Source organism: Anarrhichthys ocellatus, unplaced genomic scaffold (genome assembly GCF_004355925.1).
Source record: "Anarrhichthys ocellatus isolate YVR2014 unplaced genomic scaffold, GSC_Weel_1.0 scaffold32, whole genome shotgun sequence".
Taxonomy (NCBI): Eukaryota; Metazoa; Chordata; class Actinopteri; order Perciformes; family Anarhichadidae; genus Anarrhichthys; species Anarrhichthys ocellatus.
This window is the reverse complement of record NW_022280062.1, coordinates 2,269,876-2,285,765: the sequence shown is the minus strand read 5'-3', so window position 1 is coordinate 2,285,765 and position 15,890 is coordinate 2,269,876. Positions and strand designations below refer to the sequence as shown.

The window sequence follows — 15,890 nt, the reverse complement described above, 5'->3', positions numbered from 1 at the left end:
TTTTGCATGTCTCTAGTTCACTTTATTCCTAAAAGATGTGTGTGCTCATGTGGGTTTTCCATTTTGAGATGATGGAAAAATCTTTCATCAGTGTTCAACTGGATCTTGGCATTTTCGTCAACATTGTTTTGAAAAATCACTACATTTGGAAACACGACTCCCTCCAAATAAATATAGAATGATTGTTAAGAGTTTAGTACTGTATTTGGGCAGGCTTTCTCAGGCCCCTTTTGTTAGATATAGCACCATGTCCCACACCAGTAGAGAAGCATTTATTATTACATAAATTGGCGTGCATTTTTATTTTGCCAAGAAGCAGTGTCAATGTAAAAGGGCTTTACAACCAGCACATGAACACAGCAGAATTAGAAGAAAATAAGAACATACAGGCGGCTCTGTAGAGACAGGACACTGGCACACATTTATAGACGGTCATATTGAGAGGGATTATTTTTGTATGAGACTATACATTGTTTTTTAAGAAAAATCCTGCATAATATATCTTTAAGGACCATTAATCATTTGTGTATGTATAATGTTTGATAGTGTTTTAATGTGCTGCATTTTAAGGAAAAGCTGAAAATACACAATAGAACACATGTTGACTTTATCAAATCAGAGAGAAAATGGAGTAATGTACAAACTGGATGAACTTTAACTCATGCATGGTTGTCGTTTACTATGTACACATGCTCTAGGCTCCAAAATCTGCATGATACTCAAAACTTTTGGTGAGGTATCACTCTTTAAGCAAAATGTAGGATAATTTGATGATGACTACAGTACCAAATGATGAGCTTTCTCCGTCTCTTTGCTTTCTTTCTAGCCACCACCACAAAAGATGAGCAACACACCCGTCCAGGAGCCACCTGCCGAGGAATTGTCCTCAGGCAGTGGGCAGACATTACCCTCCCGACCCCTACAGCCGATCTCTGATCCCACCGCTTCTAAAAGAGTATGTTTCTACAAAAGCGGAGACTATACGTTCAGTGGACATCGCATGGTCATCAACGCCCGCACCTTCAAGACATTTGACGCTCTACTGGATGCTCTGGCCAAGAAAGTGCCTCTGGCATTTGGAGTGAGGACCATCACCACACCTCGCGGGACCAACCTGGTTAAGGCTTTAGATGACTTACACGATGGCGGATCGTATGTGTGTTCTGATCACAAACGGGTGAAGCCATTAAACCTGGATGAGGTGAACCGACGGCAGGTACCGTGGAATGCCGCCGGACTCCTCAGCGCAGGGCGACGGAGACGACAAGGAGCCCAGTTTGGTCCGTTTGGCAGAAGGAATGAAGTCATCACCAGCAGGCCGGCAAAGATCACGGAGAGGGCGGCAGTACGGACACCAAAGAGGCTTGTTGTCATCAGGAATAGGGATCCCACTGTTAAACGCACAATTGTGCTCCAGAGAAGAACGGCACCAACATTTGATGCTTTACTGGATTACCTCTCCCAGATCCTGCAGTTCCCAGTGCTGAAACTCTTTTCTACGGATGGCATAAGAGTAAGTACTTGGGAAGCTGAAAAAATGCTGATTCAGAGCAACTCCTAAAAATATCATGAGCAGCCTCCTTTGTGAAAGTGGGATAGCTTTATCTGGCCTATAAGACGTTTTAATGGGTAAAATTGCTTTCTTGCAGAGAGTTGGGTGAGAAGATTGATACCACTCTCATACTTGTCAGTTCAACATAAAGCTGCCGCCAGCAGTACATTAGCTTAGCTTAGCATAAAGACGAGAAACAGGCAAACAGTGGAGAACCCAGGAGGTCACTGTGCCTGGATAAGAAATACTCCTGCACCACCTGCTGTTAAACTACAAAAAAAAATGTTTTTTGTAATGATGAGGGCGAGGGAGAAACAAAACGAATAAATTAGACCTTGACAATATTGTTTGGAAATGTGAACAAAATCTTTGCCAGCTGAAATTCAAACACACATTCTAATATGATCTTTACTCTGCTAGCTACCTGACGACTATAGTGTTAGCTAGTAACCCCAAATCACACTTGATTCAATATTATTTATGCAACCACCTCCGAGTTTAAGATGAGTCGCCAAAAATCTTTTTACATTTTACAGGAAACCACACAGATTTTGATACAAAAGAAACAAATCAAAATGTGATGATTGTCTGACATATTTACAGATAAATGACCAAGTAACACAGGGATACAAGGTCAGAATTTGGACAATATATTTTTCATTTCACTTAGAGTATTTAACTATGAAATGTTTTTGTGACTTCAATTAGCACCATGCCATTTTAATCCATGGCACCTCTGTTGTTGCCTTTGAATATACTTTCTATTTAAGGATACTTAAGACCATACAAGTATTACGCAAAGGTATGTCTGTGTTACACAAATAGGATAGTCTTAAAGTCTGAAAGGCTGCAGAAAGCTGTAGGCTATAACAGACACAAGCCGACATCATAACATTCCACTTACTCTCTAGCTCCAGAGCTTTCTACTGACACGGTCAGTTTTCTGCAGTTATCATGGAACTGTTCAAACTTTCCATTATTCTCGTTAAAAGTTGAGTTTGACAGTTCTTGACAAAACAATCTTTACTAAAGGTCCACTTACTCACTTGTCCCAGAGCTTTCACTCTTGTTTTCAGTCTTTAAGTCTATAAAAGCATCAAGATTTGGATGCCATCAAGAATTGTTATGGTTGTATAATCATGGTACGTCTGATTGAGCTTTTATTGAACAAAGAAATAGTGGGTGAAACTATATTCCAAATATAACCTTCCAAATATAATAAATAAACTGTTATGGGCTCAATTTTCACTGCAGTTTATATTTCAGGAATTAGGAATCAAGGGTTTAATCCTGTTACTTTCCACATTTTAAGTATTCCAAGAAGTGCTAAGAGGGGCTATCAAAACCTCTACCTCCTAGTGAGTTATCGCTCCGTAATCCCTCTTTCCATATGTCCTTTAACAACAGGAACAGACTTCCTGTTTGTTTCTTAAGTAAGATCCCCATTCACTTTTGCATCTCAGCAGCTTTTCTTACTGGGGTCCACACAGTTAACATGGTGACAATACATAAATACACATTCACACACTACTCTATGTATACACTATAATTCTTCAGCATCTATATTATAAAGTATTTGATACTTGACCTTATCATTATACCTAGTCATTATAATATGCTTTATAATGTGCTTATTGTTAGAAAGCATATTGAATATTTATGAGTGCTTATAACTATAGATATACAGTGCTATAAACAGATTATAAGTATGTTTATAATTCATTATACACATAGGCATAGATAGTGTTCCTAATTTAACGTGCCTGCTGTAATGAAAATGGTTTCCGCTCCTCTTTTAGATCGATGGTCTGGCAGGACTTATCCTGTGCACTGGAGTTGTCGTGGCAGCAGGCAACGAGCCATTCAGATTAGGAAACTACAGTTTTCACGGAACGAGCCAGATGGCACAAGTAATGTACGTGGATACTGTGGAACCACCTATGTTGCAGCCCAGAACCGGTAAGTTGTAGTCAGTACTACTGTTAATTGACATCTTAATGTAAAACGTCCATGTGGTCCTCTTATTATCCAGAACAGCATAGACAGTATTTGCAAATGTAAGGACCACAAAAAAAAGAATGAAAACTTTACAGATGAACATTTTCATTTTCACTGAGTAGATACATATATTTTGTTACGATTGTTCATACGATTTTATTGTTTTCTCTTTGTCTCTCCTCCTCTCTTTCACAAACACTTCCAACCAAAGAGAACAACAAATCTTTGTCGAGTGGAAGAAGCTCAAGGAATTTTTCCTTATCATCAGAGAGATATATTGTCAACCAGATAAACAAGTCTAGAAATGGAAGCACTGACAGCCACCTGCATCACCACAGCAGATCATTTGAAACAGAGGTCGACCATCGTCATGCATCCGTGGAGACGTGTGGGACCGGGAGGGTAGACAATGAGCATCATGCTTCCATTGTACCTCAGGACGATGACATTGAAAAGTCTTTCCGTGTGAATCAAGACGGCAGCATGACCGTGGAGATGAAAGTTCGTCTGACCATTAAAGAGGAGGAGATGCTCCACTGGACCACCACACTCAGCCGCTCCAGCCTTAGCAAGGGGGCAGTTTGTGCCTCGATTTCTGAGTCGGGCAACAGCTCACCTGACTCAAACAACGCCATTGCCAAAAACTCTTCTAGCTCCAGTGAGGATGAGACGAGAGAGGAGAACCATCCCGCTGGACTTGGAAAGGGTGTGGACTTTCAGGACCAGCAAGCACATGAGGGCTACACATCCATAGCTTTGGGAAAATCAAAAACTGGTTTCAAACGCACACCTACACCAGGCGCTCGCCACGTTACGAAGAAGGCGTCTGTTGAGAGTGTGAAGACGGTGACAGACTCAAGGGTTCAAGAGAGCACCCTGGGACATTATTCCTACATGGAGAGGACGTCTGATGGTGAGAAGACTGAGGGATACTGCATTGTCAGACACAGCAGCAGCAACAGGCCGATCCCCAAACCTAGGAAAACAATGTCTGCAGGGGAGATCAACAAAGGCTCCAACTCCTCTGCCACATCGTCGGGAGTAGCTGAGGTTCTTCAGATAGAGAATAACGGGATGGAGGTGACAGAAACTGTGATGCATATTTATGAGAGTCAAGGCTGCTACGACAACTATTTTGCAAATGAGGAATACAGCGCAGACAGTGTACCCCAGCAGGGTTCCACTCCAGCGGCAGAAAGCAAACCGTCCACTGAATCAGGGCAGCGTTCATCCAGGAATGATTGTGATATAGATGTTAGCTGGCAGCCACCCACCACTCACTCACAACAAAGACAGAAAGAGGAGATGTTGTCATTGTCATCAGAGCCAGTAACTCCAACTTATGAGATTACTGCAACAAACTCCCAAATACAGGAGACAACAAAAAAAGACAAAACTCCTAAAAGTGAGACGAAGAAAAAGACAATTAAACCAGCTCGGAATAAGGAGGGTTTAAGTTCAACGAGCAGCTCAGATAAAAAGCAAAAACAAAGCATAGTTAGCCCCCCCAAAAATAGCAAACCTTCATCTACAGACAAGCTCAGCAGCAATGCCAGTGTGGGAAAAAAGACTTTAAGTTCATCGGAAAGTGCTAAAAGTGGTCAAAAGAGTAGAGGAGCAGAAAAGCCTCAAATTAAGAAGGCGATTAAGGATGAAAAGATGCCCAGGAAAGAGCAAGCCTTATTAAATGTGAGAAGGACCCCACCTCTAAACATGAGTAAACCAGCTGCTAAATATAATGGCCATAATGTAAACACTCCATCTGGGAGGCCTCAAATGAAGAAGAACCTGTCAGACATTTTACAACCCAAGAAATCCCTCTTGCCAGACAAAAAGACAATTAGCAAGCCCAAATCCATGACTGAAAGCAGAATACCATCACCGAAAAGGTCTTTAGAGTTAAGTGAGAGTTCGATGCCTTCTCTCAATCCTTCCCCCTCTGAAATCCACCAATATGTTGAGAACTGGTTGGAGAAAGTCAGCCCAGACCCAGTGCCACACACTGAGGAGGCCATCACAGATAAATCACAGCCTCCAACAAAGGTTGTGTTTAAGCTTGGCGATGATTCCGAATCAGATGAAAAGAGTGAATGCCAGACTCATCCAGACGAGTGCTACCTATCTCCCGGTGATGCTATAAAGAAATCAGCTTCAGTAGCTCATTGTCGTGAAGCTACAGCTTTGTTGCACAATGAACAATACGTGAAAGGTTTGTGTGTTTCAATGCCGAGTGTCAGAGTCGATCCTGGGCAACAGGAAGACAGACTGAGGACACACAAATCTGCAGAGGCCATTGGTCCGGCTGACAGTGGATCGTCTTCATCTACAGCCAACCTTTTAGACCCAAAAGCAAATACAAAACATGTCCTGCATAAACTGTATTCATCTATTCACTGTATCAGAAGTGCATGTGAAGCCAACACAACATCCAACCTCGAGAAGTCCAACAGCCTTCCTGATTTCTCCACACAAGTGGCGTCAGTGTTCGGCTCGTCGTGTAAAGCCTTCGTGTCATTCTTGTCGGTGGTGACTCTGCGAGATAACCTAACCGGATCTGCGCTGGAAGACGACAACGAATCCGAGGCCATGCTGATGATGGAATCCCTGCAGAAAATTTCTGCCATCGAGGACGAGCAAGAGCTGAGGGCAAGTTTGACCGATCTGCAGAGTAGAGCGTCTTCCCAGTTCAGAGAACGCTGGAAGGATTTCCAGAATCTGAGAGAACGGCTCGAAAGTGAGCCGCTGTCCTCCAAATTTTCAGATACAGAATTTGCCCTCGATGTTCTCTCCGAAGGGGGCGATGCATTCGAGAATATTGAAGAGCTGATGGATGAGCTGAATATGCCGCAAGACCTCAGAGCAGAGATTTCTTCAACGATCCATCAAGCTAAATGTTTTTACCCTGTAGAGGAGAGCACTTTTGTAGAAACCGAAAGATACCAGTCGGACTCAGAGGACGATGTGGAACAATTTATTGAAGAATGCAACAATGCAACAAAACAATCACCGGAGCTTAATATTACCTCCATAGCTGAGGACATTACTCAGACCAAACCGGGTAATGACAATGGAGAGGTAGATAAATCAGAGAAAATGCAATCTGTGTATTCTGAGTCAGACCAGGAACCTTATAAAGAACCAGAAATATCCCAGACAGACAGAGATGAGACCTTAACAGACAAAGAACATGACAAGGAAGAAGAGGAACAAGTCGACGAGGTTAGGGAAGTGGAGAATGACAGAGAGGATGGACATACAAAAGAGATAGACGGTGATGGTGAAGAAACTGAAAAGCGAGAAAGGGAGGAAGTGAATGACAAGGAATCGCAGAAGGAATGGGAAGCGGAAAAAGGAAGTGTGGAGGATGAAGACTCTGTCCAAGAAGTGGAGGAAGGAACAGAGGAAGAGATGACAGTGGATGAGGAGGAAGATGGGGAGAAACTAGAAGAAGCAGAGGAGGTATTAATGGATGAAGCAGTTCAAGAAGCAAGAGAGGATGCTAGTGTTGAAGAGACTGAGGAAGGGGAGGAGGAGGCTGATGAGGGGGAAAAGAGTGAGGAGGAGAAGAGGCAAGGGGACAAGACTGACGAAGAGGCAGGTGAGGTTATTGGGGAATCCGATGAAGGAGAGGAAGAAGAAAATATAATTGAAGAAGTTAAGGAGGGCGAAGAGGACGAAGCAGATGACTTTATTGGGGAGACAGATGAAGGAGAGGAAGTAGGGAATATTAAAGAAGTGGACGAGGAAGAGGAAGCAGATGAGGCTATGGGGGAGACAGATGGAGAGGGTGTAGGATATATTATTGAAGAAGTAGAGGAGGAGGAGGAGGAGGAGGAGGAGGAAGGAGAAGAAGATGTTGAGGAGGAAGCAGAGAACGGTATTGAGGAGGAAAATAATGAGGAAGCAGAAATGAAGGAAGGTATTGAGGAGAAAGATGAGGAAGAGGATGTAGAAAATATAATTGAAGAGATTCAGGAGGAGGAAGAGGAGGAGGATGACACAGATGCAGTTACTGAGAAACATGTAGAGCGGGAGGTTATTGAGGAAAATGATGAGGAGGAAGAAGAGAGAGAACAAGAGGTGGTGGAGGATGGTGAGGATGTTGAGGTTATAAATACAGAAGATCGGGTGGTGAGGAGGAAGAGTGAGGAGAGCAGGAAAGAGCCGGAGGAAACAGTAGATAGTCTTGAGGAAGAATCAGTAGGAGAGAAAGAAGTTGTAGAGAAAATTGAAGAAAATGTAAAAGCATGGCAAATGTTAGATGACAAGGAGAGGGAAGATGATGAAGAAAATGAAAATAATGAGTTAAATGAGGGGTTAGACGAGACGGAAGAGCAAGAATCAAAGGACGAGGAAGAGGAAGAAAATGCCTCTGAAGATGCCGACAGTATTGCCGGTGGTACGGTTTGTAAAAACCTACTCGAGGAGGCCTCGTATTTGCAGCAGCAGAGCAGCTGTGACGAAGCAAATGCAGACGCAAAGGTAGCAGAACACAACACTGAATCACCAAACAAATATTCCTCCGACTGTCAGTGTGAGGACGATAAAGACAATGGGACAGACACTGTAAATGAATTTGAAACAGACGACGGAGGGGAGCCTCACGAGGAAGGAAGCGGCACTCTACAACATCCTGTGGAAATATCACAGGAGTTACTTGACTTTGTTAACTCTGCCCTGCAGTCCTCTTCACTCATATTCACATATGACGCTCGGGGGAACGTCAGGATAGAGCCAGATAGCGCCCGGGTTACACAAAAAAAACAATCTGTCATTCCAAAACATAGAAAGGATAATTCCTACGGTTTGAAGCGTCTCCCGAGCCCAAGCACCTCAGGTTTGTCCGATTACAGGCCAGAGACATCGGAGAGTGGTGGATATAAAACTCAGGAGTCTGTAGATATTATCTCAGAGAGCGGAGAAGAGGCCGACATCCCTATCGGGAGAACAAATGTGGAGCGAGCCGACTCCAAACCGTCGGATGCAAGCAATGCGGAAGTCTTGCAAAATTCCCGACTAAAAAGTGGAGGGAGTTTTTCTTCTCACGACTTGGGCACTAAAGCCTCAAAGGAGGATCTGTCTTACTTCAGTGCCGCTAGCTCACAAAAGGCAGACACCGATCCTGCCACAGAGGCCACACAGTGCTTTCCTTGCACCCCGGAAAAAGACTCACCTGATGGGGTACTAATCGACCAAGGTAGATGGCTGCTCAAGGAGAATCACCTCATCAGAAAATCTCCTCCAGTCTCCCTAGGAATGTACGATCAGTTAGATAGCACATCTGTAGATACTAGCGAGGATTCCCCGTCTCATTGCAACGCCCAGCACAACCCCCTCGCGGCCATATCCTCATCAGAGATTGAGGAAATGGCGAAGCCTCAAACTCCAAAGTGCACCTACTATAACATGCCACATGGGAGCGATTCAGACCCCTTTTTGGATGATTCCAGTGTCAAAAGTGGGAAAATGGATGCACGCAGTGTCAGAGGGAGAGGCTTCAGGGTGTCACCTACAATTGATACTTCCAAAACCTGGGCAAATAGAAATGGTAGTCTGTCTTCCTTTGCATCAGTTGAGTTTAAAGTGTCAGACAGAAAAGTGCATCCTGAGGGGGAGTCCTCAGCTGTGACAAGGGCAAGATGGACACCTAGTGGAGGAGGGGGTGTCCTGCAAGCACAAGACTCTCGCGATACGCTCCATGTGAGATGTGGCCAATACTGTCCCATACTATAAAATCAGGGCATGTATTTCCCGGAAATATGCACACGTGCTGGTCCTGCGTGTGCTTTTAGTCTTGTCTATGGTTATTTTGTTGTAATGCAGCTAAAAATGTGTTGTTTCGTCACATACATCATGAACAAAAAACATTTCTTGCGGCACCAGACCAGACGTGTGGTGATTGAAGAGAGTTGTGCCTCTTATTTCTGCTTGAATGTGGTCACAAATGTACAAATACACACATTAACTTGCTGTCTGTTTGATGGTGGCTGAGGAGACCCATCGCAAGATAAAGTCAAAAATGGAATATAACAGTATACGCAGATAAGTACAACTTTTTGGTGACTGATTTAATGCTCCTGACTGCAGACTCACTGTATTATAATGTAATACATCATCGAAATGACTGCCAAGGAAAGATTTTATTGCTTGTTCGGGTTCAACCGGAATGCGAAATGTATTTTTGGTGATTACTATTTCCAAAGACATCTGTGGATGCTCTCAGGGTTTAACAAAAGACTACTCTCTGTATGTCAATTGAGTACTGATTATTCTGTGAAAACTTAAATTATTTATAAAGTAGCCTCTGACAGAATGTTGTTTTTGGCTGTAAGAATTTTGATTCAATATTCAATAAACCATGAATCATTTTGTTTGTATGGCGTTTGTAGTTGTCATACTGCTTCTCTCCAACTCAACTCCCCAAGTCACATGTTTTCTGTTACAAGACATCATCAGGTTTTTTCAAAACTCTTTCCAGAGCTAGAGGACATAACACAATGGTTTGGACAAGCTGATAAGTACTACATGACTGGTAAACACATCAAAGTCTAAAAACAATTAAGTCAAGTGCACCTTTATGTGCTAAGTCAAATTTCAGGATCAGATTTATGTAATTACGATTTGTGCTTGCACTTTTTAACATCAAAACTGTTCTTCTGTTTCTTCTGAGTTTCCTTTACTGTATAAATAGTGAAGGAGCATTTAGCAATTTAAGAACTAACCTATAAATAGATTAAATAGTTAATCTGGGTCACTTACTTTTGCTCTGAAGGTATTTCCAGAATTATAAAAAAACTCCTCTTACCACCCGAAAGAAAAAACATTCCGTCCGCAGAATGATAATAAAGTTTTTTTTTTACCTGTTTCCCAAGTTGTACCTCTGTTCCCCAATCAAAACAAAGATGGCGGTCCTACAGCTACCTGAGAAGTATGGCCCAATCCCAATCTCCACCCTTACGGACTCACGGACTGTCAAATCATCGAGTGTTTGAGGGCTCTCTCGCAGACATTTTGAGCCCTTTATGATGCTGACTTTGCCCAAGGGAATTACCCACAAATCATTGCAATGTGACGTTAAACACGGGGTAACCAGTGGAGGCATGGAGCAGTAAAAAAAGGTAAACAAAGAGGACGGCTCCCGTGTGTTCAGCCTGTCTTATTAAATTTACTCTGAAACATTAAGGGTTAAAGCTGGAACAAAAAAAAAACATGAAATCAGAAGATATTTATTTATTTATTCATCAAATATTTTGATTTTGTCCTTGAAGCTGTTTTGACAAAAACAAGTAAATAAATTATATGAAATTACCTCTCATCTTGTGAGGAAAGAGCCAGGAAGACATTGAAATCAGGGAGTACAAAGTATAAAATAAATACCTACAATTATACATCAGATTTTTTGTTGTTTTGATGGTAACGTGATATGTTGCAGCAAAGTGCTGTCCCATTCCTATTTACACCATTTCAAGCCCTCACAGTCTCTCACACACAACCACTTACCAGGTGATGTCAGTAAATCCTTGAGGGTTCAGGATTTGAGGCTTTAGGGGGGACATTGGGATTGGGCCTATGCAGAGTCGCGATTTGGAAAAATCTTTCATAATTAGATTTTGAGGATGCTGTAAATACCATTGGCACTGGTAAGTGTTTTTAAATGTCCTACTGGGGTTATAAAACATCCCCAGTTAACTTAGCTAATTATCTCTTAGAGACAATAAGGGTTACCCCTGTGACCCGGATGTTAGCTACATCATTGGCCCTCTAATGTAGGTGTGTCTTGTAGTCTGTGACAAAATCTCCCTCAGGAGTTACTGAGCTGAAAGAGAATGAATATTGGACAAAAACACATCCAAATATTTGCTATTGTTGATCCCTATCTGCTGAATGTGTACATAATCAACTGTTTGCTAGTTCGCTCTACTATTAGCGTGATGATAATGTCAATAGTGTTTTCTTTTTTAAAAGCCTTTTTTTTTCCAATTCACAAAAAGAAATCAGTTATCTTCCGTGTCCTAGAAATTACATTTGGGGTGAGATACACACTGGTGGCAATAATCCCATTCATAATGATCTCTGGCCTGTGGTGACTTCTGACTTTCGGATATTTTAAGGATATTATCTAAGAGAAGCATGTGAATCCTGAATGAGCCCGGGGGCTTACGATATGCTGTTCCTGCTTCAACTCCAGCCCAGCCACTACTCACTGGAGGTTTCTCTCAAATCTGTTTAAATGATCATGTCAAGGTGTCAAAACAGATGGTTTACATCAATACTATTCTGACTGTTTAAACTACATTGTAATGGCGAGGTATTAATAGGTATCATAAGGATCTATTTTCTTCACACTTGAAGGGTTTGTCTCACTCTTATCCACTCATCCTGATGCAGGTGAGTGCACAGAGGAGTCATCTGCAGCTGTCGGTCGGTCTAGGTGATGCCCCCTGATGCAGTCAGGCATATGTAAGTGACACCTAATGAAGGACTGGCTTGAAATATGTGTGACTAGAGGACATTATCCTTGAAACGAGTATGCTTTGTTTTTGGCTGGGGATAATCCATTTGATAATTTGAGGCTGTATACTTGACAAATTATACATGATGTGTTTGTGCTAATGACAGAGGCAAATGCTGGGAAGTTATTCTTTGCCAGTTTCCCCTCCTGGTCCCTGACCCAAACACGCACATGCAGAGGGAGACAAAGAAGGAAGGAGACAAAGAGAGTGGGAGCGGGGTCTTTACAAAGTGGCCATTCCTGGAAACTTTCCAAGGGTTTTGTCAGTCGCTATGGAGATTTGGGAAATAGCCCCAGCAGTCTAATTCCTCTGTTGTTACTATGGCCGAAAGGTATCCAGTGTAAAAGCTCCATTCCCCCTGAAGTGAACGCTGGTCCTCTGTTCATTTTGTTGACCACTGAAAAACTTAACCACGGCAGATGGAGGAAAGAAAATTCCTCACACTAACCAGGTAGATGAAGTATCAAGTTCCTTTACATACTTACTCAAGCATCTAAAAGTAATCTATTACAAGTAAGTGATAAGCTGTCCTTCTTTAGTAAAGGTACATATCAGCAAAATGTACTTAAAGTTTTCTCATACTGATGCATCAATGCACAGGCAGCCTTTTCCTGGTGTAGCTGGTCAAGGTGGAGCTAGTTTGAACTACTTTACATACATTTAGGTAGTTTCCAGATAATCCAGTGGTTCCCAGGTCGGGCTCCTACAAAGGCTCACAAGAAACATCTGAGGGATTGTGAGATGATTACGCAAATCTGTATTAATTTTTTGGTTGTTGGATTGATTCTTCACTTTATTGTGAAAACATTGTGAGATTCACCTCTTTGGGCCTCAAAAAGTTATTTCAATAAAGAGAAGTTAAGAGGGCAAATGTGTCTTTGGTGGAACTGCTAATAATTTATAGATGCATAAAATCACGCACATATGTGACAAAAATTAATTGTGGGCCCCCTGGCATAGACCTTTTCACATTTAGATTTACTTCAGTCTGATGCATTCACTGAGGAGCAACAAAGACATGGTGCTGCACTAAATCTGCCATGTCATGACCCACAAAGAAGCCAGACAATTTATCAGACCAAAAAAACCCAAAGCAAGCAAAACAAAAAAGTAACTTAATACAAGACAAGGACACACTGTTGCAACCTGCACACTACAAACACTCATTGTGCAACATTATAATCAGTATAACTCGGTGAACAGGACAGCTCCTGAATCTATCTCGGTCTTGGTTTCAACTCTGGCAAATAATGTTGGGCCGATTGCTATGGCTACCGGGCGCGCGGGTCGGTGATTCACCATCACGGGAGGTGAAACAAAGGATGCCTTTTTGCTGTCCAGTCCCTGCGGTTTTGAAGCGATGACACCCCAGAAAGCAAGATCTAACTTATCTGTTGCCCCATGCCTTTATATGCTGACTGGCTCTCTGACTAATGTTGACTCTTATTTGTTTCTTCTTCTAGTCCTGTTGTACATTCTTTTTAATGATCTCCGCTGCAGTGTGGTTGCTTTGGAGAGAAAAAGGAACCTCAGCAACAAAAACAAAAGAGACAAAACGATAAATTCCAAATATTGCCAAGAATGGGAGCTATTTGGCCTAAACTATGGCAGTGGCAAACACGGGTCTACAAACAATAATTACGGCCTACTGACTGCATTCTGTCGCTGCAGTTAGGTGACAGATCAGCAATACACAATCCCTGCTCTGTCTGTGACAATCCCGGCCTCCTCTGTCTGTCTCTGTGGCCAGCACTGGCAGGGCTGGCTCATAATGGGCCTGGGAGAAGGAATTTTTGCAGCCCCCCCTGCCCCTAAGCGAGCGTTGATCATGTGAATTTCCATTACCTGTTTTAGTAATGGGATTTTACTGTGGACTTAACACCACTGGCATTGATGCATTTGCGTAGCCAATACTTGAAATCAAGCTTTTCTGCATAAAATCAGCAGAGATCTCAATATTTCTTCTACTGCAGTACTTAACCAATTCTTACTAAGATACATTGCTGTCCCGTGATAAGAAACTAATATGACAGTGTGCATTGGGTTTAGTACAGAAGAGTGTTTGGGCCAGGCATAAGAACAAAAAATGAGATACCATTTTGAGAATAACAGGAAATGTCAAGAATAAACATTTAACTTTTTAGAATAAATCAAACTACTGGTGTTAGCGTATTTAATGAAATGTAGATGTTTGTGGTGTGGTATTGCTTCTTTTATTTACATTTGTAATAAAAAAAAAAAACAACTAAATGTATATATGTGGGTCACAGAAAAATAATCTGTTGTTGATCGTGAAAATAGTGTAAGTAAACTTAATTGTTTAGTGCATACTTAGATGAATATCAACAAGGATACAAGTAAAATCCTTAACTTGTCCTTCATGTTACTCAGACAAAGCCAGGCTGTAGTTTTTTACAGCCTATGATGTTTTCACAAAGATCAGACCAGCTCACTAAGTAGCTTTTCCCCTGCACAGTCATATCTCGCTGGGGGCAGCATGCCAACTTCTAACCACTGCAGCCACCTGAACCCGCAAGACAAAAATGTGAAAATCCCTGTGAAAGAAATATTTGTGCATTTACGCTATCTAGTCGACAAACATCACTTCTTTCATGTTGTGTAAAGAGCACTGTACACCCAGAAGCACCAGAGCAGTGTGGCTGAGGGGTATAGAGTGTCACTGGCTCAGCTCTGCTCTGCGCCTCCCTACAGTCACTGAATCTCAGCTAGTCAGCAGCACTGCAGCACTGACAGCTCTGTGTGCAGAGACGAGAGAAAGAAAAAGACACGGAAAAGACAGACAGGGAGAGAAAGAGTCTCTTCTGACATGTCTGATATGTTTATTATTTGCTGCAGGTCAAGTTGAGGAAAAGGGTGACTGAGGAGAAGCTGATAACATAAAAGGCTGCGGCAAAACCTGCTGGTGTTAGATGGCTTTGAGTTGTAACACAAACCTAACTGACTTTCTCTCTTTTTCTTGTCTGTGAGTGGGTGACCATCAAAGATTAGTGGACAGCGCAGACGAGTTGCACGCTTTGCCCTTTGCACATGTCCTCTAAACCTGATTCACAATTGTGAAGATGCTGACTTGCACTTCACTTTCCCCCCTCAAGTATTTCACATAAAGCATAGTAAAGTGCATACATGCACTCACGCCACAACTGATTAAAAAAACAAGTATTAGCATGGGTGGGGGACAGTTTATTGACGAGTCTTATGACACAGTGCTTCATACAATAGTGTGAAAATGCGTGTGAAGTGCATGTGTCTATCTATAGAGCAAGAGGCAGGAGGAGAAAGAAATTGATTAAATGGAAAAATCAAATATCAGGAAGCAATTCTCAGCGCTGCATTGTGTCACTAATCTGGATTGTGAGGATGAAAAATGGACAGAGCATGTGGGGAAAAAAAAACTCTTTTCTAACCAGAAAAACACAAAATGTCTGTCTTGTCTCAATATTCATCTTCTGTATCCCGACAAATACTAAGTCAAGCTTAAATTGTTCTGGGAGATCAGACCCATACTTGTTCAGGGTTTTCTATTATTTGTGGACAACATCCAAAAGAAATCCTCAAAATAACTATGAATAGCCCAATCTGCACCTCCTGACACTCACGTGCTGTTGTTGAAACCAACGCAATTACCCAAATGTGATTTCAGCTCGTGCACAGTGACATCTTTGAAGTGACAGTTTATGACAGACCCTTAAAAAAACAATACTTTATTGTGCGCAATAACGGTTTGTCCTACTTCGATCCAGGATCTTTTAGGTACCTGACAGACAACCTTCTCTTGCTCCTTTCTCTGATTGGACAGTCCAAATGTC

General features: G+C 42.1%; 1 protein-coding gene across 1 annotated transcript; it reads left to right on the top strand.

Moving 5' to 3' along the window:
- The first annotated feature begins 757 nt into the window (after nt 1–757).
- On the top strand, nt 758–9,461 carry LOC116393225 (oxygen-regulated protein 1). The gene is made up of 4 exons (XM_031865380.1): nt 758–1,513; nt 3,352–3,511; nt 3,762–7,148; nt 7,203–9,461. Exons 1-4 carry the CDS (start codon nt 842–844, stop codon nt 9,281–9,283), a joined length of 6,300 nt encoding a protein of 2,099 aa, XP_031721240.1. The 5' UTR covers nt 758–841; the 3' UTR covers nt 9,284–9,461.
- Nucleotides 9,462–15,890: the final 6,429 nt, after the last annotated feature.

Excerpts from the sequence above, each read along its gene's own strand:
- LOC116393225 (XM_031865380.1), top strand. The coding sequence starts at position 842 with ATGAGCAACACACCCGTCCAGGAGCCACCTGCCGAGGAATTGTCCTCA. Across the intron at positions 1,514-3,351 it reads TTTCTACGGATGGCATAAGA|ATCGATGGTCTGGCAGGACT; the intron begins GTAAGTACTTGG and ends CTCCTCTTTTAG. Across the intron at positions 3,512-3,761 it reads TATGTTGCAGCCCAGAACCG|AGAACAACAAATCTTTGTCG; the intron begins GTAAGTTGTAGT and ends TTCCAACCAAAG.